The sequence below is a fragment of the Pleurodeles waltl genome, chromosome 10 (assembly GCF_031143425.1).
Source record: "Pleurodeles waltl isolate 20211129_DDA chromosome 10, aPleWal1.hap1.20221129, whole genome shotgun sequence".
Taxonomy (NCBI): Eukaryota; Metazoa; Chordata; class Amphibia; order Caudata; family Salamandridae; genus Pleurodeles; species Pleurodeles waltl.
Genome location: NC_090449.1, coordinates 925,878,341 through 925,904,001, shown reverse-complemented (window position 1 = coordinate 925,904,001; position 25,661 = coordinate 925,878,341). Strand labels below are relative to the sequence as shown.

General features: G+C 44.3%; 1 protein-coding gene across 1 annotated transcript in view; it reads left to right on the top strand.

Annotated features, from left to right (window-relative positions):
• The window catches only part of LOC138262031 (histone deacetylase 9-like), a 1,178,236-nt gene that overhangs the window by 324,570 nt on the left and 828,005 nt on the right, over positions 1–25,661 (top strand). Inside the window, exons 6-9 of the mRNA XM_069211700.1 lie at positions 2,990–3,045; positions 3,288–3,375; positions 7,025–7,144; positions 7,436–7,533. Of these exons, the coding sequence (XP_069067801.1) occupies positions 2,990–3,045; positions 3,288–3,375; positions 7,025–7,144; positions 7,436–7,533 (362 nt within the window). The remainder of the gene's footprint in view (positions 1–2,989; positions 3,046–3,287; positions 3,376–7,024; positions 7,145–7,435; positions 7,534–25,661) is intronic.

Below are 25,661 nucleotides of genomic sequence, written 5' to 3'. Positions count from 1 at the left end.
GTCCCAGTCACCTGCTGTAAGCCTCTTCACCTGACTAGGTCCATGCAAAATATTTATTAAGTGGGTAAAATCTCACAAAGTTCCCAAATTTTGAGTTACCTGAATTTGACTAATGTTTGCCATTTTGATAGTGTGCAATTTCTTGTCATTTTCTTCTGTGGGACACGGATTGTAGGAGAAAACTGATTACATGAACAACAACAGGGAACAGAGACACATCTTGTCGTTCAACTAATCTTCAATCAGTGTGACTTTTGTACTTGAGGCATACACTTGTTTTCAATCTTCATGCAAGATAATGATCAAGTACAGTTTGCACAACATATCCAGTTTTGCATGGCTGACCCTCACGCTGCCACTGATACACTCTGAGACAACAACCCCTATCCATCACCTCTTCCCAATAATTTGGCAGCCGGAAACACTATCCCAACACAATATCAAAAGAATTTCAAAGACAGTTAAAGTCTTTTTACAAAACAGGGAGCAGATTGTTTTGCAAAAACAGGGAGAGGATGATGTACTTGCCTACAGTTCGCTTACAATTTTTGAAACTCTGTAACCCTTCTGTGTCCCGCAACATTAATGAGAAATTAGTTAAGCAATGCAGAAGTATTGCACATTCCAAGAACGGAGCATATTTACCTTATTAGTGATAAAAGTCTTACATATTTTTATAAAAGTGTTGCACAGCTTGGAGACTATATCCGAGGTGATGCTGTGCAATCTGGCTGCTGCACTCCTCACCGCCATCCAAGAGTAAATTTTGACTGTTCGACTTGGCTGAAGCAGAATGGAGAGGAAGTTGGCAATTCTGTGAGCTCCCATCAGAATCTGAATCTTGTGTTCCCAAGGCGAGTGAAAGCACTTGTCATAATGATTCCTGAAATGCTTTTGAGGCACACAGGCTCCTTAAAGATGCCCTGGCCAATACTCCTAGGGAAGGACATGCAGGAAGCCTGTACGGAGATTGACCAAAATAGTGAAAATTAGCCATCCTCCAGTCGGTTAAGCTATGTCCATGCTAAGTCTTTATTAAAGTGCATTTATTATTAACAGAAAAACACTGCACGAGTACGTATATTAATAGAAGCAACATCGCAGCTTCTTAAAGAACAAAATGTAAATTTACATATTGAAGAAGTTATCCTTCTTGTTAGATAATCAGCCCCCATTAACATCTGTGATTTTGCTACAATAATTATTAGAGGTATGTGAGCCACTGACAGCTCGACCTCATGCTTGGTTCTGGCTCAGCTCGAAGTCATCTTGGAATCACAAGCCCAAAACGACCCAGGCTTTCAAATGAGCCTATATGGTCTAGTGACTACAGCTGCAGACCATGCAGCTCCATTCAAAACTGCAAAAATAAATGTGGATTCTGCCTCTCATTCATGCTCTAATCACATCCTTAGACTTCAAGAATTAACAAAAGCTGTAACCGTTGATGTCACAGAAAGATATCTAGTGGCTGAAGAGGCACAGTGTGAAACTGGAAAAACTGGGATCGTCCCAACTTGACCAAATTGTGTGACCCCAGGCAAATATTTATTCCACTAAGCCTCTTTTTTGTTCATTTTCACCGAGAACAGCTTCAGATATGTGAATGCAGGATGAGTGCTGTACAAACCCTGATGTTTGATTTAATAGCATGGTTACCTGCTAACATTTTCCTAGGGGCCAAAAAGTTTGGTCTGTGACATGCCTGGGGGCCGCATTGATGTCAGGGCAGTGGCGGTCGGGTGGGTTAGCTAGGGGGATTGGTGGCAAGGTAGGTGTAAGAGAAGCAAATGATCTACATCTAGTGGCTGAAAAAAACAATAGGAAACCAGAAAACCTGGAATTAATCCCGGCTTACCCACTTTTCTAAATTGTGTAATCCTAGGCAATTGTTTAGTCTCACTTTCCCTCCTTTTTTATCACATTTAGGATGACCTCAAAATACATGATTCATGGTGAGCGCTACACAAAACCTGCTTCTATGTTTGATTTATTAAACTAAAATGTTGTTAATGTATGATAGGAACCCAGGGCACCCATAAAGTGCACATACCAAGTGGCTTGCCTCTTTAATTTACTATTTATGGTGTTTTCAGGGTAGAGGAAAGAATATATACTTCCAAATTTATGTTAGAAAACTATCACTTTTAAATGAATACATCTCAATGCACTTATCAAATAAATTGTACTAAGGCAAAAATGTTCTGAATGTTAACTAAATACACTTTTTTAATTTTGAAGAGACTGTCTTAGTTTTACACTTGTGCTGCAAGATGTCTTTAAAAATGAAGGCGTTTCTAAACTTAAGTGCAGGAGTCCCTAGTTGCTTCATTTCTATAACACCAAATAAGTTTGAAATAAATGATTGTGTGTCTATTCAATATTTTTATTGTTAGTGGGGAACGAGCAAACAGCTGCCCAGTGCTCCTGTTGCCCAGGGGGCCGCATGTAAAGGTCAGAGGGGCCGCATGAGGCCTGTGCTACTTTGAGTATCCATGATTGAATGGCATAACAGGAATCTACCCCAAGTGTAGGCACACACCAGGCACACACCACGACTGACCTGCCTCCTATTTCACTAACAGCATCATCCTCAGGGTGGGGCCAGGCCCGTTTCTCAGTTCGTGTTTAAAAACTCACACTTTTAATAACTATGTCTGGATGCAGAGCTATAATATTTTGTACTAAGTAAGGTGAAACATTTCGAGGTGTTATAATACACTTTTTGAATTTTGGAAACCCCTTATCATTATCTAGTATGGTGTTTGTTGCATGTCTTACTTGTTTTAGTTTTTTTTTGCTTTACTTCGAAGCAAAGTTTGTCATGAGTTTTTCACTGCATATGTCGCTTTGGGCACCCGTAGCAAAGCTTAACAGGGGAGGAGGGGGGCGGGGTGGAACACTGAACATTCCAACCGTATTTGGTATTTGTCTGTTGCTCCATTCTTGTTTTAAGTTCGATAACCGTAAATCTGTCTTGGTCTTGCAGAATGGATTCGCGGTAGTGCGACCCCCTGGCCACCACGCGGAGGCATCCACAGCCATGTAAGTACCGGGGACGGCTGCCTCTCCCCAAACACCAGCCATGCTGCGATCACCTGCGCACTGCATGTTTCTGAAGCAGCGTAATCGTTCGCAGATGTTTGGAAAAGTCTTTCGAGGTACTCCTAGAAGCAGATTTATGGCCTCGGAGATCGTATAGCATTTTTAGAAAATGTCCTGCGCGTTATTTATAACAATGTCCGTGAGTGATGTGCTTACATACTCTGCTCTTCTTAAATTCGCAGGGGATTCTGTTTTTTCAATTCCGTCGCAATCGCTGCCAAATACTTGCGAGACAAACTAAATATGGGCAAGATATTGATTGTCGATCTGGTACGTATTATTGGCAAGCGGTATGCATAAGGTGGGGGTAGATGAAAGGCGGTGAACAGCCTAGGAGTTTGTAAAGTGTTTTTTCGCATTGTTTGCAGCCAGATGTGCACTGAGTATGCGGCCGCTGCACGCAGCTCACTAGGAATTGGACGGCCCTCCTTGAAACATTTCCCATTAAATATATGAGTTTCAGCTTCACGAGAAGACTGCAAACATCAGGGCACATTCCTTTGGACGCACAGTGGGCCAATGAAATGAGTCCACTTTTCCAGGTAAAACAATGTCTTGGATTGGTGTGAGGCGCTGCACAGACCGACTTGCTAGGATGGCGCTTCTTAAATGACCACGCCCCCACATTACACTTACGCCGTTTATTTATCAGGGGCGAAATTACTTGGTGTCACTCCATGTAAGAAAACTGTAAATTGGTGAACACTGTGTTTTTAAGCTTTCCCGCCGGACAGCTGAATTATGAAAATGTTGGTTGCTCAGGTTTGTGTTTTTAATACGAAACGTTCTTCCACAGAGAAGCAATCGTTTCCGCGACTAATGGTTTGTTTAAGAGAAGATGACGGTGGACGCGTTACCCGTCTGTTTTCATGAATAATCAAGGGGAGCACCGTAGGCAAGCCGCAACATTCACTGGGTGGGGGCTGGACTAGCCGTAACATTCAAACTAAGAGCTCTGGCAGTGAAAGAATGGTCATGCTACTCGTGCAACAAAAAACGTAGAAATAAAATCAAGAATAGTTCGTAATTTTGTGAACACCTGATTTCCACGTAATACTCTTCTTTGCATTACTACAATGAGTAGCATTTATTACATTTGATAATTTCTCTAGGCAGAACATTGCGATCTCGGCCAGTATCTGCCTATTTAAAGCACTGACTTAAAATGTGGGAAATAATGCCACAATGTAGTCATGTGAAGCCAAGTGAAATGTATATATTTGGTGAGCACTTTAAAAATGGTGCCTAATAATTATATACATGAATCAACATAACATCATGTAAAAGTTATATTGTTTTTTGACAGTCCGCTCTGTGAAATTGTGCATCATTCGATGATGCAAAACATTCGGTTCATGAAAATGTAGCACAGTGAATTAAAATGGTTTGCCAGAATCACACAGTGTGCCCAAGTGGACAAGCTGGGATTTAAACGCATTTTTCTCGATCGCGCAGTTTGCAGTTCTGCCAATGGGGTTGTCTCCTCTTTTCTCTAAAAGCTGCTTCTCGGGAGCTAAAGTAATGCCTTATGACCATTAAAGTCGACTCGAACAACATATATTGGATGACAAATCATCTCGACATTGAGTTCTTATTACAGGTTCCCCTGGAGAGAGATCTGTACAGTCCACCTTGCTTGTAGTCCCCAAATGTATTTAACCTTTCGCGTTCTGCTTTTATTTTTTTTAACCGATTTTCGTGTAGCGAGCACGTAAGAATTTCGGGTTTGATTCGTTGCCATATTACGTAACATAATCTCTTCGTCATTTAACAGGAAGCTGTTTTTTTTTTACGGAGCTGTATTAGGGAGGGGCAAGAGAGGACAGGACCGTAGCCCTCAGAGGTTAGTAATCAATAGGTCCACAGACCAGAGCGAGAAACATGGCTCAAGCAGGCTAGGTCTGCCCTCACTTCCCCACCTGTGCCTTCAGCTCGGGTGCAGTGCGCAACCCTGCGAAATCTGGACACTGATTTACGAGGGCTTTTTTTGTTTGGCCCTCAGTTCAAGGCGATGCAGGATAGGTTGTAGGACAAAGCACAGACAGGAAGTGAACTTTGGCATCACACCCTAATCCGCTACATCTGCATTTAGTTAATATCCGAAGGTGATAAAAAAATGCAAAGAAAAAATAGAGGCTGTCTAAGTCTGTCTACGCGGTTAGCTATCCGAAAGCACCATAACTACTGATAAAAGGGTAGGTAGTCTATTTTTTCTGGGGCTAGGAAAAGGTGTGTGCGTGCGGGGGTGTGGGAAAGCACGCTCCAGTGCATCGATTCATTGCTAAAATAAAAACACTTCGGGAAATATTAGAAATATTCTATGTTGCTGAGAAGTTAAATCAGATCAATATAAGAACAAGGAATGGGCTTCAGGAATTACCATTTTGGGAAACAAAACAAAGCAGAACTTTAAGAGAAAACATGCATGCCCCGATACTGACCGTTCCTGCGGCGCAGGGAGCAGCATTTCTAAACCACTCACCTACAAAAGATTTTGGATGCGCAATGAAAAGCATGAGTCTTTCAAGTACACGACCCACTGTTTTTATTTGTGAAACAAAGGCATTATTAACACAAATGTGTTTTTCTTATGGTCATTATTATTTCGTGCTTTCCTTTTTCACATAATTTAATTTCGATTCCACTTTACTTCAAGTTCTGCTTGGGGTTATTCTTCCCTACATGCCCTCACAGCGACTCTGCTATTTAATGTTTAATATGCTGGTTTAAGTAAGGAAGAGAGTATTTTATTTTGAGCACCTGAAGCCTTTCAACCTTCAATTACAGACCCCATTCCCTGACTTCCACAAAAGGTCATTTCATTTTCTTTCACCGCAGCGCACCTGGATATCCGCTTGTTCACATAAAATCGCACATGTATCCGCGCAGGGACAACCGAAAAACGCATTTATGACGCTTAATGCCATCAACTATTAAAACGTGTTTGCCATTTTATGATGGTTTATTGTTTTCAGGGAAACGGGCTTTTATGTGCTATGCAAGCATTTTTACATGTCGGAAACTATGTAGCTTGGCTGCAGCTTTCGGCCTCCTTGCCTCTGTGGGTATTTCCAAGATGGCTGCCCTCTGGATTTGATTTTACAGTTTAATGAGATCATACTTCCGCATCGTCGACTGTTGCCGTCATGATTTTACGAAAATGAACTATAGAGTTCTTTTTGCATCTGGCATCTCTTTTGATGTGGATATAACTGCTTTGGGATTTCTAACCCAAGAGAAGGCTTCAAGAGAGCCAATTTACTCAGCTGGTCTCAAAGCCTTTGACCTCCGTGGAAGAACTTGGCAAATCAATGAATACATTTACACTCAGAGCTCTGTCAAAAATTGTGAAAATGTGCCCTAAACCGTAGATCCTTCCTTACAAAGCTAGTTGTAGTTTTAACTTTTGCCTTTCTTGGAAGGCCAGTGAAGCTAGTTAATTAAGCCTAAGGGTTATGAACTGTTGGCAGTTAATAAGTCCTAAAGTTCCTCTATAAAACAGGCTGCTAGATTGTATCGCTAAAACAAAGAGTACAAAGGGCCGTGTATAAATATCTAAATGTGTAAAAGGACTGGGGTTTCTCAGCGACTGCTCATCTAGCGTCTCGGGGGCACGGTCCCTAAAGTTTCCTGAATTTTTAGAAGGCCGTTTAAAAAAAAAAAAAAAAAAAAAAAAAAAGATCAGTGGACTAAAGAGTTATTCGCTGAAAGCCTCTGGAAGTTTAGGGATGGCAAAGGGCAAGGAGAGAAAAAGAAAATACATTTAATGGGGAGTGCAAGAAAAAAGGAACATATTTTAATGCAAGGGAATGATACTAAAAGTTTATTAGACAAGGCTGGCCCAAACAAAGTACAAAAGTTCTATACCATGGCTCGAATATTATTGCATATGTTATGTGTGCTTTTTATTCGCCCTTAGGATGTTCACCATGGCAACGGTACACAGCAGGCCTTTTACGATGACCCCAGCATCCTGTATATTTCTATCCATCGCTATGATGAAGGCAACTACTTTCCTGGAAGTGGCGCCCCGAACGAGGTTAGGTTTATTTCTTTAGAACCCTGCTTTTGTTTGTATCATTTACTCTCTAATTGCATGGAATGATTATCTGTAATTTTCTTGTCCTTCACTGGTGCTTTAAATTGCCCCAGATTACGGGACCATCCCCTGAGACGGTGGACCTGGGCAAAGCAAGTGGGAAACCCAGAGCGGTCATTGTCAAACAAAACAGGACTGGATTGACATGTTGTTTGATGTTGATGTTAAAAGCGCAAATTATGCATGTTTTGTAATTTTCTTTTTCTCTGTGGCGGTTTTTCCTGTTTTTAGGTTGGAAGTGGCCTAGGGGAGGGGTTCAATGTAAATATTGCTTGGACAGGTGGCCTGGATCCTCCCATGGGAGATATTGAATACATCTCAGCATTCAGGTCAGTAGTGAATTACTTACTATAAGTTAATACCGGTTCACCATTTCATTATTTTCCCAGCCAATGAGATGGAAAGAGAACTGCAATTTGGTGTTGGTATTAGTGTTATAATTAAGTTGTAAAATGTTCTCATACATGCGATAGTCTATGGTTGCTTCATTGGGCCGTGCGTGTACCATGTTGTATGGGGATAATCTATTTTATTAATATAATCTCAGACTCCTAGATCTAGGCACAGACAGCTAAATATTTGATTGAGAATGTCCCCCTAACCTCTGCATAGTTGGAGTTCAGTTGTTCCCTTCCACAAAGAGTGTTCCCAAAAGAGAAAAAAAGGAAGAAAGACTCAATGAAAATAGCTTACGAACAGTGCTCATCCAATCACACAAGAAGTAAAACTCTCTGTTTCTTGAACAGGACCCAAAGTTTGAGAAAGGAAAGACAGTTAACTTAAGATCGAAGATACAGAGGCGGGGTAATACTGGCCTCTCTATCTTTGTTAAAATCAAGACTTTCCAACAATACTCACCCAGGAGTATATATATTTTTGTCAGTACCAGAGCTCACTATTATTAATGTTTAAAAATATTAACCTTATTTATAGCAGCATTTGGAACAGACTTCCAAAAAACAGAGCAGAAAGTAATGGCAGGAGTCCAACCAGAAGATCTGAGAATGTCCTCAAGATAGACCTATGCCCAAATGGATGTGGAAGGCTCATAATCAATTTTATCAAATGAGCTAAAGTGGCAAAGGAATTGAGAGCTTCAGGTAGACTGATGGAAATTACACATTTGGTAAACCAGGACTTTCTTAGATCTTCCTTTTTATTATCATTGACTTTTAGACATTTTCTAAAGCTAATTTGTGGTGATCGAGAAAGTACAGAGAGTCAACAGATTTCAAGCTAGATTTTTTTAATTGTGAGAAGGTAAAACAAGTCCCATGGAAGAAAACTATCCAGAAGAAATATCCCAATTCGGCATCATTTAATCTTTTGATAGTCAACAAACAGAAGCATTGACAATTTTGGTGATAACAGTTTAAGAGATAACAAATAATTATAAGCAAAGAGGTAAATACTAGGCCTGGGAGGAACTAGTGGAGTTTCATTCCACTGAGTTACATGAAAAATCTGAGATTCTGTGGAGATCTGCGAATGGGTTTAATTAGGCATGTTGCGCTGCTCTAACTGATTTGTAGCGCCAGGAGCTCCTTCTGTGTTGAAAAAGCAGCACAAATGGCACCATGCGGCACGTGGAGGGCACTGTTTCTTGATTTGATTTTGCCAGCGCTTGAGTAGATTTCTATTTGAGAGGTACCTTTCTGACTGCGAGTTGTTGCTACTGCCCACGTTGGGAAGATCCCTCCAGATGCCCTCATAGCAACCGAAAATTGTGCTAGGGGATGCCAAATCTTGCTCACCAACTTACCGTTGGCAAGCAACACAAGAGAAAAAACTCTGCCAAACAACAGGTGATAGAATTTGGCTGGAACTCCGCATTACACGTGTAACACGGAGTGGCCAAGACTTGGCCAACTCCGCTGGTGGAGTGGACTTTATTGCCCATCCTTAGTAAATGCAAGGAATTCAAACATTATTCCCAGAAGTGTTTCTACTTAGAGACATAAGAATTGGTAAAAACGGTGCACCTTTCAAACCACAACATACAAAAAGATGTTCTCCAGTATGTCTGTTTGCAACCTTGGCATATTTTAGCCAAAACAGCAGAACAATAAATTAATCATCATGTAAATTGTGCCTTGACTTACTAAAAACATATCATGAATGTGGCATCTGCTCTACAAGGATTAGCAAAACTGTCCAGGCACCTGCCATTCCTTACTGAGCATGTGGGTTTCCATTCCTTTGAAGTGTCTGGAGCCCAGGAGTTGTAAATTAATTCAGTTGCTTCTGATAAAATGTATGGGGTTAAACAGGCTCACCCAAACGTTGTTGAGTTGGCCCTTCAAGCTCATTAACACAAAGGAAGAAATTAATTTTGAACAATCTATTGACTGTTCCTCAGGAGTTACAAATCCAGTTTGACACTTCCTAAATCTTGTTATTTGTCCAGAGTTGCTTCCTGGAATGTCATCTGAGCCAGAACCATGGAAATGATTATAAATCCGGAAAACACATAGGTTCAGATTTATCAATATTTCACACAATGCAACACAGCAAGACACCTTGCTGTGTTGGGAGAGAGGGCAAGAATGCCCCATATTTAACATTAGATAGCGCAATTGTGTTCTCTCCTCGCACTGGACCACTTCTTGATGCCTAGGGCTGAAGCACAAACAGTTGCACCGTGGTGCGAGGGTGCCTGCTTTGCCAGCAGGATTGTTTTGTGAAGGAAGGAACACCTTCCTGTGCGAAAATAATGTTTAGATGTATTTTCATATCTACAGAATGCAGCACATGTAGAAAGAGAAGACAACTAGGAGAAATAAAGATATCTCTCCTTGTTACACCTCCTCTGGGAAGACAGAGCATTTTGACACATTCCCAGGTTTACCACTCATAGTAAATATGGGAATGCACCAAAATCTGTGGGTGGATGCATAGGAACACTCATGCTCTACATATGGAATAGCTTTCTGGGGCATTGTAACACAAGGCAGTGACTTGTGCTGCCTTGCTTTACTCCAGAATTGTCAAGCACCGCAGGGCCATGCAAGGTGGCCTTGCATGGCTTGGTAAATCTGATTTTAGTGTTGCATTGCCTTTACGTTACTTTGCGTGACACGAGCAATACAACACTGATAAATCTGGCCCGTAGTTTATCAGTGTCAAAGAATCTTGTAGAAAAATGTCCATTGCAATAGCCTTTGGGTCTATTTGAAGAGAGATGGAGGTTGAGAATTTAAACACAAAGCAAACAGTATTATTGTTAAGGGACGTAGGAGGGTTAAAATGTTGTTGAACATCTAAGAGGTCGATTTCAGTCATTGAAATCTTGTAATTCTGTGACTACCAGTCATTGAGTGTATCCAGTGCTTAATTTGTAAATGATAGAGTGAAAGAAAGCTCTGCTTAGGAGCCCACTGCTGGTGCAATCAAATATCAATGCACTGAATACCAAATCTGTGTTGTCCTAAATCCATCTCATGACTATCAATACTGTAGGAGGCTGGACTGGCTTGTAGTGAGTACCAAGGGGTACTTGCACCTTGCACCAGGCCCAGTTATCCCTTATTAGTGTATAGGGTGTCTAGCAGCTTAGGCTGATAGATAATGGTAGCTTAGCAGAGCAGCTTAGGCTGAACTAGGAGACGTGTGAAGCTACTACAGTACCACTTAGTGTCATATGCACAATATCATAAGAAAACACAATACACAGTTATACTAAAAATAAAGGTACTTTATTTTTATGACAATATGCCAAAGTATCTCAGAGTGTACCCTCAGTGAGAGGATAGGAAATATACACAAGATATATATACACAATAGCAAAAATATGCAGTATAGTCTTAGAAAACAGTGCAAACAATGTATAGTTACAATAGGATGCAATGGGGAAACATAGGGATAGGGGCAACACAAACCATATACTCCAAAAGTGGAATGCGAACCACGAATGGACCCCAAACCTATGTGACCTTGTGGAGGGCCGCTGGGACTATTAGAAAATAGTGAGAGTGAGAAAAATAACCCTCCCCAAGACCCTGAAAAGTGAGTGCAAAGTGCACTAAAGTTCCCCTAAGGATAAAGAAGTCGTGTTAGAGGAATAATGCAGGAAAGACACAAACCAACAATGCAACAACGATGGATTTCCAATCTTGGGTACATGTGGAACAAGGGGACCAAGTCCAAAAGTCACAAGCAAGTCGGAGATAGGCAGATGCCCAGGAAATGCCAGCTGCGGGTGCAAAGAAGCTTCTACTGGACAGAAGAAGCTGCGGTTTCTGCAGGAACGCAAAGGGCTATAGACTTCCCCTTTAGAGGACGGATCCCACTCGCCTTGCAGAGTTGTGCAGAAGTGTTTTCCTGCCAAAAGAACACCAACAAGCCTTGATAGCTGCAAATCATGCAGTTAGCGTTTTTGGATGCTGCTGTGGCCCAGGAGGGACCATGAGGTAGCAAATTGGACCAGGAGGTAGAGGGGACGTCGAGCAAGACAAGGAGCCCTCTTAGCAGCAGGTAGCACCCGGAGAAGTGCCAGAAAGAGGCACTACAAGGATGCGTGAAACTGTGCTCACCCGAAGTCGCACAAAGAAGTCCCACGTCGCCGGAGAACAACGTAGGAGGTCGTGCAATGCAGGTTAGAGTGCCGTGGACCCAGGCTGGACTGTGCACAAAGGATTTCCGCAGAAGTGCACGGAGGCCGGAGTAGCTGCAAAAGTCGCTGTTCCCAGCAATGCAGTCTAGCGAGGTGAGGCAAGGACTTACCCACCAAACTTGGACTGAAGAGTCACTGGACTGTGGGGGTCACTTGGACAGAGTTGCTGGATTCGAGGGACCTCGCTCGTCGTGCTGAGAGGAGACCCAAGGGACCGGTAATGCAGCTTTTTGGTGCCTGCGGTTGCAGGGGGAAGATTCCGTCGACCCACTGGAGATTTCTTCGGAGCTTCTAGTGCAGAGAGGAGGCAGACTACCCCCACAGCATGCACCACCAGGAAAACAGTCGAGAAGGCGGCAGGATCAGCATTACAGAGTTGCAGTAGTCGTCTTAGCTACTATGTTGCAGTTTTGCAGGCTTCCAGCGCGGTCAGCAGTCGATTCCTTGGCAGGAGGTGAAGAGAGAGATGCAGAGGAACTCAGATGAGCTCTTGCATTCGTTATCTAAGGTTTCCCCAGAGACAGAGACCCTAAATAGCCAGAAAAGAGGGTTTGGCTACCTCCGAGAGAGGATAGGCTAGCAACACCTGAAGGAGCCTATCACAAGGAGTCTCTGACGTCACCTGGTGGCACTGGCCACTCAGAGCAGTCCAGTGTGCCAGCAGCACCTCTGTTTCCAAGATGGCAGAGGTCTGGAGCACACTGGAGGAGCTCTGGACACCTCCCAGGGGAGGTGCAGGTCAGGGGAGTGGTCACTCCCCTTTCCTTTGTCCAGTTTCACGCCAGAGCAGGGCTAAGGGGTCCCCTGAACCGGTGTAGACTGGCTTATGCAGAATTGGGCACATCTGTGCCCAAGAAAGCATTTCCAGAGGCTGGGGGAGGCTACTCCTCCCCTGCCTTCACACCATTTTCCAAAGGGAGAGGGTGTAACACCCTCTCTCAGAGGAAGTTCTTTGTTCTGCCATCCTGGGCCAGGCCTGGCTGGACCCCAGGAGGGCAGATGCCTGTCTGAGGGGTTGGCAGCAGCAGCAGCTGCAGTGAAACCCCAGGAAAGGCAGTTTGGCAGTACCAGGGTCTGTGCTACAGACCACTGGGATCATGGGATTGTGCCAACTATGCCAGGATGGCATAGAGGGGGCAATTCCATGATCATAGACATGTTACATGGCCATATTCGGAGTTACCATTGTGAAGCTACATATAGGTAGTGACCTATATGTAGTGCACGCGTGTAATGGTGTCCCCGCACTCACAAAGTCCGGGGAATTGGCCCTGAACAATGTGGGGGCACCTTGGCTAGTGCCAGGGTGCCCTCACACTAAGTAACTTTGCACCTAACCTTTACCAGGTAAAGGTTAGATATATAGGTGACTTATAAGTTACTTAAGTGCAGTGTAAAATGGCTGTGAAATAACGTGGACGTTATTTCCCTCAAGCTGCAGTGGCAGGCCTGTGTAAGAATTGTCAGAGCTCCCTATGGGTGGCAAAAGAAATGCTGCAGCCCATAGGGATCTCCTGGAACCCCAATACCCTGGGTACCTCAGTACCATATACTAGGGAATTATAAGGGTGTTCCAGTAAGCCAATGTAAATTGGTAAAATTGGTCACTAGCCTGTTAGTGACAATTTGGAAAGAAATGAGAGAGCATAACCACTGAGGTTCTGATTAGCAGAGCCTCAGTGAGACAGTTAGTCACTACACAGGTAACACATTCAGGCACACTTATGAGCACTGGGGCCCTGGGTTACCAGGGTCCCAGTGACACATACAACTAAAACAACATATATACAGTGAAAAATGGGGGTAACATGCCAGGCAAGATGGTACTTTCCTACACAACCCCCCCCCCAAACAAAGGACAATAAGACTAGCCATGACCTGATGAGTCTTCATTGTCTAAGTGGAAATATCTGGAGAGTCCATCTGCATTGGAGTGGCTACTCCCAGGTCTATGTTCCACTGTATAGTCCATTCCCTGTAGGGATATGGACCACCTCAACAATTTAGGATTTTCACCTTTCATTTGTTTTAGCCAAAGTAGAGGTTTGTGGTCTGTCTGAACAATGAAGTGAGTGCCAAACAGGTATGGCCTCAACTTCTTCAGAGCCCAGACCACAGCAAAGGCCTCCCTCTCTATGGCAGACCAACGCTTTTCTCTAGGGGTCAACCTCCTACTAATAAAAGCAACAGGTTGATCCTGGCCCTCAGAATTAAGTTGTGATAGGACTGCCCCTACTCCTAATTCAGATGCATCAGTTTGAACATAGAATTTTTTAGAGTAACAAGGGCTTTTCAGGACAGGTGCAGAGCACATGGCCTGCTTCAGCTCCTCAAAAGCTTTCTGACAGTTTGCTGTCCATAATACCTTTTTAGGCATTTTCTTGGATGTGAGGTCATTAAGAGGGGCTGCAATGGAGCCATAGTTCTTAATGAACCTCCTGTAATACCCAGTGAGGCCTAGGAAGGCTCTCACCTGAGTCTGAGTGGTAGGGGGAATCCAATCAATAATTGTTTGGATTTTCTCCTGAAGTGGTGCAATCTGTTCCCCACCAACAAGGTGTCCCAGATAAACCACCTTACCCTGCCCTATCTGGCACTTTGAAGCCTTGATAGTGAGGCCTGCCTTTTGCAGGGCCTCTAAAACTTTCCATAGGTGGACCAGGTGATCATCCAAGCTGGAGCTAAAGACAGCTATATCGTCCAAATATGCTGCACTGAAAGCTTCCAGCCCTTGCAGGACTGTGTTCACCAACCTCTGAAAAGTGGCAGGTGCATTTTTCAATCCAAAAAGCATTACAGTAAACTGGTAATGGCCCCCAATGGTTGAAAATGCAGTTTTAGGTTCAGCATCTTGTGACAATTTGATCTGCCAATACCCTGCAGTAAAATCAAAAGTGCTTAGATACTTGGCAGATGCCAGTGTATCTATGAGCTCATCTGCCCTGGGTATAGGGTGAGCATCAGTTTTGGTTACCAGGTTGAGACCTCTATAGTCTACACAAAACCGCATTTCCTTCTTTCCATCTTTGGAATGGGGTTTTGGTACAAGTACCACAGGAGAAGCCCATGGACTTTCAGAGTGCTCAACCACTCCTAGTTCTAACATTTTCTGGACCTCTTGCTTTATGCAGTCCCTGACATGGTCAGGCTGCCTATAGATCTTACTTTTGACAGGTAAACTGTCTCCAGTATCTATAGTGTGCTCACACCAAGAAGTGGTACCTGGCACAGTAGAGAAGAGTTCAGAAAATTGATCTAGGAGATTTATGCAATGGTCTTTCTGCTCAGCAGTAAGACAATCAGCCAAAACTACACCTTCCACAAGAGCATCTTGTTCTGTGGAAGAGAAGAGATCAGGTAGAGGATCACTGTCTTCTTCCTGTCCCTCATCAGTTGCCATGAGCAGGGTGAGATCTGCCCTGTCATAGTAGGGTTTCAGGCGGTTGACATGGAGCACCCTAAGGGGAATCCTGGCAGTGCCTAAGTCAACTAAATAGGTGACTTCTCCCTTCTTTTCAACAATTGTGTGGGGTCCACTCCATTTATCTTGGAGTGCTCTTTGGGCCACAGGCTCCAAGACCCACACTTTCTGCCCTGGTTAGTACTGAACCAAAACAGCCTTCTGGTCATGCCATTGCTTCTGGAGCTCTTGGCTGGCCTGGAGGTTTTTGCTGGCCTTTTTCATGTACTCAGCCATCCTTGATCTGAGGCCAAGTACATAATCCACAATATCCTGCTTAGGAGCTTTTAAAGGTTGTTCCCAACCCTCCTTTACAAGTGTGAGTGGACCCCTAACAGGGTGTCCAAAAAGAAGTTTAAAGGGGCTGAAGCCCACTCCTTTCTGGGGTACCTCCCTGTAGGCAAAAAGGAGGCATGGTAGAAGGATATCCCATCTCCTGCGGAGTTTTTCAGGGAGACCCATAATCATGCCTTTGAGAGTTTTATTAAATCTCTCCACCAGTCCATTTGTTTGTGGATGATAGGGTGTAGTGAACTTGTAAGTTACACCACACTCCTTCCACATGGCCTTTAAGTATGCAGATATGAAATTGCTTCCTCTGTCTGATACTACTTCCTTTGGGAAGCCCACCCTGGAAAATATTCCCAGAAGGGCCTTTGCCACTGCAGGAGCTGTAGTGGTCCTTAAAGGAATAGCTTCAGGATATCTTGTGGCATGGTCCACTACCACCAAGATGAATCCATTGCCTGAAGCAGTAGGAGGGTCAAGGGGGCCAACTACGTCAACCCCTACCCTTTCCAAGGGAACCCCAACCACAGGCAGTGGAATAAGGGGTGCCTTTGGAGTGCCACCTGTCTTGCCACTGGCTTGACCGGTTTCACAGGACTTACAAAAATCTTTTGTGTCCTCAGACATTCTAGGCCAATGAAACAAGGGAACAAGTCTGTCCCAAGTTTTCATTTGTCCCAGATGCCCAGCTAGGGGAATGTCGTGGGCAAGAGTTAGGAGGAACTTTCTGTACTCCTGAGGAATCACTAATCTCCTGGCAGCTCCAGCTTTAGGATCCCTATGCTCAGTGTACAAGAGGTTGTCCTCCCAGTAAACTCTGTGAGAGTCACTGACATCCCCATTAGCCTGTTTGACAGCTTGCTGTCTTAGACCCTCTAATGTGGGACAGGTTTGCTGTGCCACACTCAGCTCCTCCCCGGCAGGCCCCCCTTCACCCAAAAGCTCAGCAGTGTCTGCTTCCAGCTCCTCTGGTGTAGGTTCTGCACAGGGAGGGAATTCTTCTTCCTCAGAAGTTGAATCCACTGTAGAGGGAGGGATAGTAGGAAGTGGTTTGCTTCTACTAGCCCTAGCTTTAGGGAGCACTTGGTCCATTGTTCCAGGATCCAAGCTTCCCTGTCCTTTTTGCTTTTTGGCCTGAGCCCTGGTTAAAGCAAAAATATGCCCTGGGATGCCCAGCATTGCTGCATGGGCCTCCAACTCCACATCTGACCAAGCTGATGTCTCCAAATCATTTCCTAGTAGACAGTCTACAGGTAAATCTGTGGCTACCACAACTTTCTTTGGACCAGTAACCCCCCCCCCCCCAGTTGAGATTAACAACAGCCATGGGGTGGCTAAGTGTGTTGTTGTGAGCATCGGTTACTTGGTACTGGTGACCAAGTAGGTGTTGTTCAGGGTGGACCAGTTTCTCTATGACCATAGTCACACTGGCTCCAGTGTCCCTGTAGGCCTGAACCTCAACACCATTTATTAGGGGTAGCTGCTTGTACTTATCCATATTAAGGGGACAAGCAACTAAGGTGGCTAAATCAATAGCCGCCTCAGAGACTAACACAGCCTCTGTGGCCTCCCTAACAAGGCCAACCCCAACTAAGTTACCAATAGTGAGCCCAGCTACTCCCTTGGATTGGCTATTAGTAGGTTTGCTCCCACCACCACTGCTATTAGTAGGGACACTAGGGGTAGCAGTAGGGGTTGTAGTGGTAGGAGGCTTGGTGCTTTTCTTTGGACAACTTGGATCTGTTGTCCAATGGCCTTTTACTTTACATAAATAGCACCATGGTTTCTTTTCTTTGTTTTGATTAAAGGAGGATTTGGACCCACCCCCCCCACCAGAGTGTTTTTGTGGGCCTGATGAAGACTCATTTTTAGATTTGTCCCCACCCTTGTCAGAAGACTTACCATCCTTCTTTTTGTTGCCATCTTTGTCACCCCCTGTATGAACTTTTCTGTTCACCCTTGTTCTGACCCATTTGTCTGCCTTCTTTCCCAATTCTTGGGGAGAGGTCAGATCAGAGTCCACCAAGTACTGGTGCAACAAATCAGACACACAATTATTAAGAATATGCTCTCTCAGGATCAAGTTATACAGGCTGTCATAATCAGTAACTTTACTGCCATGTAACCACCCCTCCAAGGCCTTCACTGAATGGTCAATTAAATCAACCCAGTCTTGTGAAGACTCCTTTTTGGTCTCTCTGAACTTTATCCTGTATTGTTCAGTGGTTAAGCCATAACCATCCAGGAGTGCATTCTTAAGAACTGTAAAATTATTGGCATCACTTTCTTTGACAGTAAGGAGCATATCCCTACCTTTTCCACTAAATGATAGCCATAGGATAGCAGCCCACTGCCTTTGAGGGACATCCTGTACAACACAGGCCCTCTCAAGTGCAGCAAACCACTTGTTAATGTCATCCCCCTCCTTATAAGGGGGAACTATCTTGTGCAGATTCCTGGAATCATGCTCTTTTGCAGGATGACTATGGGGAATACTGCTGCTGCCACCATGGATTTCTAAACCCAGTTTCTGTCTCTCCTTCTCTACTTCTAAAGTCTGTCTATCCAAATCCAGCTGTTGCTTCTTGAGCTTCAGTCTGGTTTGTTCCACTCTCAATCTATTGAGATCCCTTTCTAACAATCTGTCATCAGGGTGGGTGGGAGACACATGTCTTGAAACAGAAGTATGATGAGAATGGACAGAAGGAGACCTGTCCCTTACAGGGGACACCCTAACAGCTTGGCTAACAGAAACATCAGTACCACTATGGTGAGGAAAAAATGCTTTTGCTATGATGTGAGACAACACTATTTGTATGGTGTGGCTCTTCATCATTACCAACTATGCTAGACTGTCTAGTAATGGGCAGGCTAGGAAGTTTCTTTCCTGAATCTTTTCCTGGGGGAGTCCCTGCATCAGATTGGGAACCATTAGCTACTTTTTCAACAGATGGGGCACTTTTAGCCTTATCTTGTTCTCTAAGCATGTTAAGTAACAATTCCAAGGAAGGATTCTTCCCTACACTCAAACCTCTCTCTATGCAGAGACTCCTTGCTCCTTTCCAGCTAAGGTGATCATATGCAAGTTTGGACAGATCAACATTTTGGCCTGTGCCAGCCATTTTTGGAGAGAGTTAAAGTGATAGAAAAAGTTTGTCAGAGCTTTTAGAAAGACAGAGAAAAAAAACTTTTAAAACTTTTTAGAACTTTTTGAAAGTTTAGAAGTACTTTTCAGCACTTAGAAAAGAGGAAATGCAAAACTTTTTAGCTATGTGTACACACACTGAACTTGTTTTGTATATTTTTCTCTTATGAAAAGTACAATGACAAGAGTGGTAAGTAGTCTCAAAGCACTGATCCCACCGCTGCACCCAATGTAGGAGGCTGGACTGGCTTGTAGTGAGTACCAAGGGGTACTTGCACCTTGCACCAGGCCCAGTTATCCCTTATTAGTGTATAGGGTGTCTAGCAGCTTAGGCTGATAGATAATGGTAGCTTAGCAGAGCAGCTTAGGCTGAACTAGGAGACGTGTGAAGCTACTACAGTACCACTTAGTGTCATATGCACAATATCATAAGAAAACACAATACACAGTTATACTAAAAATAAAGGTACTTTATTTTTATGACAATATGCCAAAGTATCTCAGAGTGTACCCTCAGTGAGAGGATAGGAAATATACACAAGATATATATACACAATAGCAAAAATATGCAGTATAGTCTTAGAAAACAGTGCAAACAATGTATAGTTACAATAGGATGCAATGGGGAAACATAGGGATAGGGGCAACACAAACCATATACTCCAAAAGTGGAATGCGAACCACAAATGGACCCCAAACCTATGTGACCTTGTAGAGGGTCGCTGGGACTATTAGAAAATAGTGAGAGTTAGAAAAATAACCCTCCCAAGACCCTGAAAAGTGAGTGCAAAGTGCACTAAAGTTCCCCTAAGGATAAAGAAGATGTGTTAGAGGAATAATGCAGGAAAGACACAAACCAACAATGCAACAACGATGGATTTCCAATCGCGGGTACCTGTGGAACAAGGGGACCAAGTCCAAAAGTCACAAGCAAGTCGGAGATGGGCAGATGCCCAGGAAATGCCAGCTGCGGGTGCAAAGAAGCTTCTACTGGACAGAAGAAGCTGCGGTTTTTGCAGGAACACAAAGGGCTAGAGACTTCCCCTTTGGAGGATGGATCCCTCTCGCCTTGTAGAGTTGTGCAGAAGTGTTTTCCCGCTGAAAGAATGCCAACAAGCCTTGCTAGCTGCAAATCGTGTGGTTAGCATTTTTGGATGCTGCTGTGGCCCAGGAGGGACCAGGAGGTCGCAAATTGGACCAGGAGGTAGAGGGGACGTCGAGCAAGACCAGGAGCCCTCTTAGCAGCAGGTATCACCCGGAGAAGTGCCAGAAACGGGCACTACAAGGATGTGTGAAATGGTGCTCACCCGAAGTCGCACAAAGAAGTCCCACGTCGCCGGAGAACAACTTAGGAGGTTGTGCAATGCAGGTTATAGTGCCGTGGATCCAGGCTGGACTGTGCACAAAGGATTTCCGCCGGAAGTGCACGGAGGCCGGAGTAGCTGCAAAAGTCGCTGTTCCCAGCAATGCAGTCTAGCGAGGTGAGGCAAGGACTTACCTCCACCAAACTTGGACTGAAGAGTCACTGGACTGTGGGGGTCACTTGGACAGAGTTGCTGGATTCGAGGGACCTCGCTCGTCGTGCTGAGAGGAGACCCAAGGGACCGGTAATGCAGCTTTTTGGTGCCTGCGGTTGCAGGGGGAAGATTCCGTCGACCCACGGGAGATTTCTTCGGAGCTTCTAGTGCAGAGAGGAGGCAGACTACCCCCACAGCATGCACCACCAGGAAAACAGTCGAGAAGGCGGCAGGATCAGCGTTACAGAGTTGCAGTAGTCGTCTTAGCTACTATGTTGCAGTTTTGCAGGCTTCCAGCGCGGTCAGCAGTCGATTCCTTGGCAGAAGGTGAAGAGAGAGATGCAGAGGAACTCGGATGAGCTCTTGCATTCGTTATCTAAGGTTTCCCCAGAGACAGAGACCCTAAATAGCCAGAAAAGAGGGTTTGGCTACCTAGGAGAGAGGATAGGCTAGCAACACCTGAAGGAGCCTATCACAAGGAGTCTCTGACGTCACCTGGTGGCACTGGCCACTCAGAGCAGTCCAGTGTGCCAGCAGCACCTCGGTTTCCAAGATGGCAGAGGTCTGGAGCACACTGGAGGAGCTCTGGACACCTCCCAGGGGAGGTGCAGGTCAGGGGAGTGGTCACTCCCCTTTCCTTTGTCCAGTTTCGCGCCAGAGCAGGGCTAAGGGGTCCCCTGAACCGGTGTAGACTGGCTTATGCAGAATTGGGCACATCTGTGCCCAAGAAAGCATTTCCAGAGTCTGGGGGAGGCTACTCCTCCCCTGCCTTCACACCATTTTCCAAAGGGAGAGGGTGTAACACCCTCTCTCAGAGGAAGTTCTTTGTTCTGCCATCCTGGGCCAGGCCTGGCTGGACCCCAGGAGGGCAGATGCCTGTCTGAGGGGTTGGCAGCAGCAGCAGCTGCAGTGAAACCCCAGGAAGGGCAGTTTGGCAGTACCAGGGTCTGTGCTACAGACCACTGGGATCTAGGGATTGTGCCAACTATGCCAGGATGGCATAGAGGGGGCAATTCCATGATCATAGACATGTTACATGGCCATATTCGGAGTTACCATTGTGAAGCTACATATAGGTAGTGACCTATATGTAGTGCACGCGTGTAATGGTGTCCCCGCACTCACAAAGTCCGGGGAATTGGTCCTGAACAATGTGGGGGCACCTTGGCTAGTGCCAGGGTGCCCTCACACTAAGTAACTTTGCACCTAACCTTTACCAGGTAAAGGTTAGACATATAGGTGACTTATAAGTTACTTAAATGCAGTGTAAAATGGCTGTGAAATAACGTAGACGTTATTTCACTCAGGCTGCAGTGGCAGGCCTGTGTAAGAATTGTCAGAGCTCCCTATGGGTGGCAAAAGAAATGCTGCAGCCCATAGGGATCTCCTGGAACCCCAATACCCTGGGTACCTCAGTACCATATACTAGGGAATTATAAGGGTGTTCCAGTAAGCCAATGTAAATTGGTAAAATTGGTCACTAGCCTGTTAGTGACAATTTGGAAAGAAATGAGAGAGCATAACCACTGAGGTTCTGATTAGCAGAGCCTCAGTGAGACAGTTAGTCACTACACAGGTAACACATTCAGGCACACTTATGAGCACTGGGGCCCTGGGTTACCAGGGTCCCAGTGACACATACAGCTAAAACAACATATATACAGTGAAAAATGGGGGTAACATGCCAGGCAAGATGGTACTTTCCTACAAATACATTAGCAGATACTTCCATTCCCCTAAATTTCACTCTGGCTGTTTTCTGCTTTCTCCCTCTTTTACTTTTTTCCGCCTTTCTCTTCATCTATCTTTCCACTTTTTGAGTTGTCCGTCTCTTACTACTGTTCAATGTCTATTGCAGAAAAATAAGTACTTGTCCCTAAAAATGAGTGCCTGTGGCTGCCACCAGCAAGCACCGGCTCAAATTAAGCATTGACTATCCATTTTCTTAGTAGGTATTACACATGAACTGATATTTTGGGTTCCAGAAAGAATGTTCCACAACTTTTTGCTAACTCTTCTAGAAGCCTGGACTTCATGCTGTCTAGGTGATTTATGTATTTGCTTCCAGTCGAGTAACATTGCCCACTTAAGGCATAATCTATATTTTGCAAAACGTTTGATGGCAAAGGACTATGCAAGCATTTCAAAACAGTTTATTTGCAGAAACTACTCTCCCATAGATCATGTTCATCATTAGAGAACTGATCACATCTTACTTTCCAACCTGTCAGACTTACATCGGTCTCTAAGACAAGATCTTCCATTCAAAGCATCTACATGTCCTCACCAACAATGTCATTCAACTTGGATTTCCTAATCAAAGTGAACAGCATCTGAGAAAGATGTACCTTTCCACAGATGTTGCATTTTAAAAACTTGGAGTGCTCAATCATGGACCGTGCCAGGAAGAACCTCTGGAAAGGATGACTCTAGAAGCCCCACAATTCCAAACACTTTCTTACAGTCAATGTATTTTGAATCCAAGAAGTTCACTTTCTCCCGGTTGATTGCAGAACCCAAATTGTGTGTCAACAAATTCAGAGTGCAGATTTGATGATGAAGAAATATCTTATTTTGGGCTATAAACAGGATGCCAGCTAGATAGATCATTCCTATCACTTGTGGCATCAATCTGGAAGCTAACTATTTGAGTACATTTGAGAAGCCATAGGGGAATGATCGTATGCCAAAAGGGAGACAAGTAAAGTGGAAAGTTATGTTTTGCTATTGAAATTGTAAATATTTTCTGAATTTTTTTGTGAACTAAGCAAGATGTTTATCACAAACAGCCACACTGGCTAACCAATCCACTAGTAGGAGTAATTAGTAAGTAATTTATTTGTTTGCATAGTTATTTAAAACAAGTGCAATACAACTGAAGCATAAAAAGGTAAATAAAATATATTATAAAACCTCAGTTAAAAAAGCAGATTTGAGCAACTATATCATAACTGTTAAAAATTGCCTGACCAGTTGGTGAATGGGCCTGTATATGACGAGAATCTTACGGTGTGCTCTTGTTCAGTAGGAGTACCAAAATGCCATACTTCCTTATATGAAAGTCTTAGGAAAGTGCAAAGTACGATATGTCTGTAAAAATAGGGGATTTCCTCACAGTGTGTCCATCAGGAAACCATACTTTAAAGTGCATTTATTATAAGCCCAGATCCGATATTGCAGATTGAGGACCTCCAGCATCCGTAGCAACTGCAGATGCAGAAGGTGTGGGTCAGCTGGCTTTTGACATTTTCTTTTCTGCGAACACAAGACATTTTACCAGCCTGAAATTTAGTAGCAGATCCTGTGACTTGAAGCAGGCCAGAGCTGCCTGTCTCGGCGTACAGATCCCTCATAAGTTGAATTGTGTTTTAAGCAGACAAATCCTTTCTCCCTTCAGTTCAACACAGATGCAGAGTAAGTGTGGCAGGTCCTCTGTACCTTTGCCACACAAGCACAGCAGTTTGTGGTTTGCTCACTCTCCCAAAGTGGAAAGTTTAGAATAGATGGGAGTATGCCCAAATGATCCTTCAGGAATTTCTTCTTTATGTCTCTGGAGTAGGGGCCTATGGGCTGACGTATTTTTGAGAGGCATGTGTGTGATAGCCATTGATCCTCATCCAGACGTGGCTTCAGCCTGCGAATGTGGCTTTATCTTCTGCTAGTGAGAGGCTTTCAATTGTTCTTCTAACCAATTTTTTAAAGGCTGCAGGTCTTGGTTGGCATGTCTCTGTCCTGGGACAGCCAAGTGTTTGCAAGGGATTCCTGTAGGAAACGTCTGGTGGGTGATGTATTCCTGTGCTCCAGCTCCACCCAGAGTAAATGGTTCAGGGTGCTGGTAGCAGTGTTCCTGATCTTAATCTAGAAAACCATAATTGCTCCTTGCTTGGCCTGAGACTGCTTTGTTAAGCTGAACTCCAGCTTGATCTGTACAGCTGACAAGTAGTTTGGGATGCTGAACATAATTCTATAAGCCTTGACCAGTGTACTGTCCAAGATTTTAGAATCTCTGCCTCTCAATGTTTCAATTCCGTAAATGATTGTTGGTTGTATTCTGGCTTGGACTACCTGGAGGAGAGGTTGTCACTCTGGGCGTGTAAGTTTCAATTTTAGGTTTCTTAGCATTACTGTCAATGCCAGCCCTTTTCTTTTAATCACTTAGCTCTATGTGGGGAATTGTCCCCCCTTGTCAATGGTTATGCCTAGGTTCTTATAATTTGCTGCTGTCTGGATTTGTGTGTTTGCCAAATACCATACTCCGTTTTTTTTTGTTGCCACCATTGATGGTCATTGTCTTCTCAAGATTTACTTCCATGAAGTTCCCATCTACATAAGTTTACATTGTATTGAAAAGGCGTTGCAGACCCGCCTTGGTGTGGCAGATCAGGACCACAATGTTGGCATACAGGAGGCTGGATAGTGCTGTGCCCCCAGCCTGGGGGCATGTGAATTGCAGGAGTCGAGTGTCTGCATCCAATCCGCCATGTACAGGTGGAATAACTTGGTGGCGAGCCTGCACTCCTTTTTAAAAAACATTTGGTGGTTGGGATTTGCCTGGAGGGGTTCATGCCCTCACCCAATTTCACTTGCATCCAAGTGTCTGAACGGAGTAAAATTAGCATGTCCGGCAGTGGCCACAAGATGTTCCAATGGGCCAGTTTCCTCCAAAGTGTAGCCCAGTCTATGTTATTGAATGCTGCCCTGAAGTTGATGAAGCAGAGATGGAGGGGCTGCTTGGAAGACCTGCCATGTCTATTAGCATTGCCATGGCCAGGATGTTGGTTGTTGTTCCTGTGGATTTGGAGAACCCAGTTTGGTCGAGTGGAATGATTGTATTGGCCAATGCCCAGGCTTGTAATTCTTCTTGCAAAGTGCCTGCAAAGTATTTTTCCTCATTATCGATCAAGGCAACCAGGTGATAGTTTTTGGTGAGGAATCTGTCTCCACCTTTGTGCATTGGGGAGGTGACTGATCCTTTCCAGGAGGCTGGCAGTTTTCCCAGGGATCTTAATTCATGAAATAAAGGGGTCCATGGTCACTGTGCAGTATTCTGCATCTTGCTTAAAGAGGGCCGGCGGGATGCTGTTTGGTTTGGGAGCCCTTTCCCTCCTACTTTTCACAATTTTATATTTAGTTATAGTTGTGTGGGATGGTCAGGGGTCGGTCGACCTGATGATTGCCAGTTGGTGCAGGGGTGCTGCTGCATGCTCGTTCAGTGGACAAGATGCCTTCTTTTGCGGTACTTGTGGGCTGGCTCATGAGCTGCTGTTTGAAGTGGGCCCTCAAGAAGTCTGCCCAAGTTTCTTCTGAGATGTGGGATGCTACACCCCATGAAACGGCACATTATTTTGTTTAGCATGCCCCAGAAGCAAATGTTTTTTGATTTGATGTCAGAGAATAATTTTGCCCACAGCTCGTCTTCTTGAGATCTGTTGACA